We start from the raw sequence: 770 nt of genomic DNA on the forward strand, positions 1-770 counted from the left end.
TAAAGCTGCTGCTGCTGATGGTGCTGTTTGCCAGTGCAACCAGGGCGGCCGCACGGTCGGTATCAAGCGGTCTGTTTCCGGCACGTTCGACATGGAAAGTGATGATGAAACCTTTTATACGTACCCTCGTAGTGAATGCTATTTTGATGCGAGTGTACTGGGACTACCTGCGAACGCTCTCCAGCTGCTCCTCACCGATGTTAGCGCTCTTACTGCTGGCTTTTTGCAGCTTGTGAGCGGTCAGCAAGCGGCATTGTCATTTGGCTGGTTTACGAGACATGATTTTACATTGAAGGTCTTGCAGTCTACGACTGCTGGTGTTGTGGAGGTTCTGAAAACGGAGCAAGAAACGTATGTCTCACACATTTTCACAGGTTTGGCGCTCGAGGAGATTTTGGTGGTGCCGAACCTCATATTCATCGACCCTATATTCCTATTACCGCGGCTGACGAAGTTTCAGCGGAACGTCCTCTTTCTCGCCCCGACCATTCAGCAGCAGATGTTCGTGTTGGCACAGTACCTCAGCAGCATTGGTGACCCCAACGCCCACGCCATCATCCGCAACAACGAAGGTGCGGCCATGGCTGATGTGTGGCGGCGTTCGCTCGTCACGTTTGGCGGATCACTGATATCTACACAGCTGCTGGGTGCCACAGAACCGTTTGGCGCCCTTCCGACGACGGGGAGCATTTTGATCATCGGCTTGTCGGAGAGTGACGCTGCTACCATTGAGCAGCACCTCCGCGTGAATGAGGGAGTGCGCATCATGA

At 53.6% G+C, this 770-nt stretch overlaps 1 protein-coding gene across 1 annotated transcript; it reads left to right on the plus strand.

Moving 5' to 3' along the window:
* On the plus strand, positions 1 to 770 carry DQ04_23871000 (receptor-type adenylate cyclase; the record flags this gene model as incomplete). The annotated part of the gene is made up of 1 exon (XM_009318194.1): positions 1 to 770. A coding segment is annotated over one exon (770 nt), but the record flags the coding sequence as incomplete, so codon positions are not given.

Source organism: Trypanosoma grayi (assembly GCF_000691245.1).
Source record: "Trypanosoma grayi strain ANR4 Tgr_2387_V1, whole genome shotgun sequence".
NCBI lineage: Eukaryota > Euglenozoa > Kinetoplastea > Trypanosomatida > Trypanosomatidae > Trypanosoma > Trypanosoma grayi.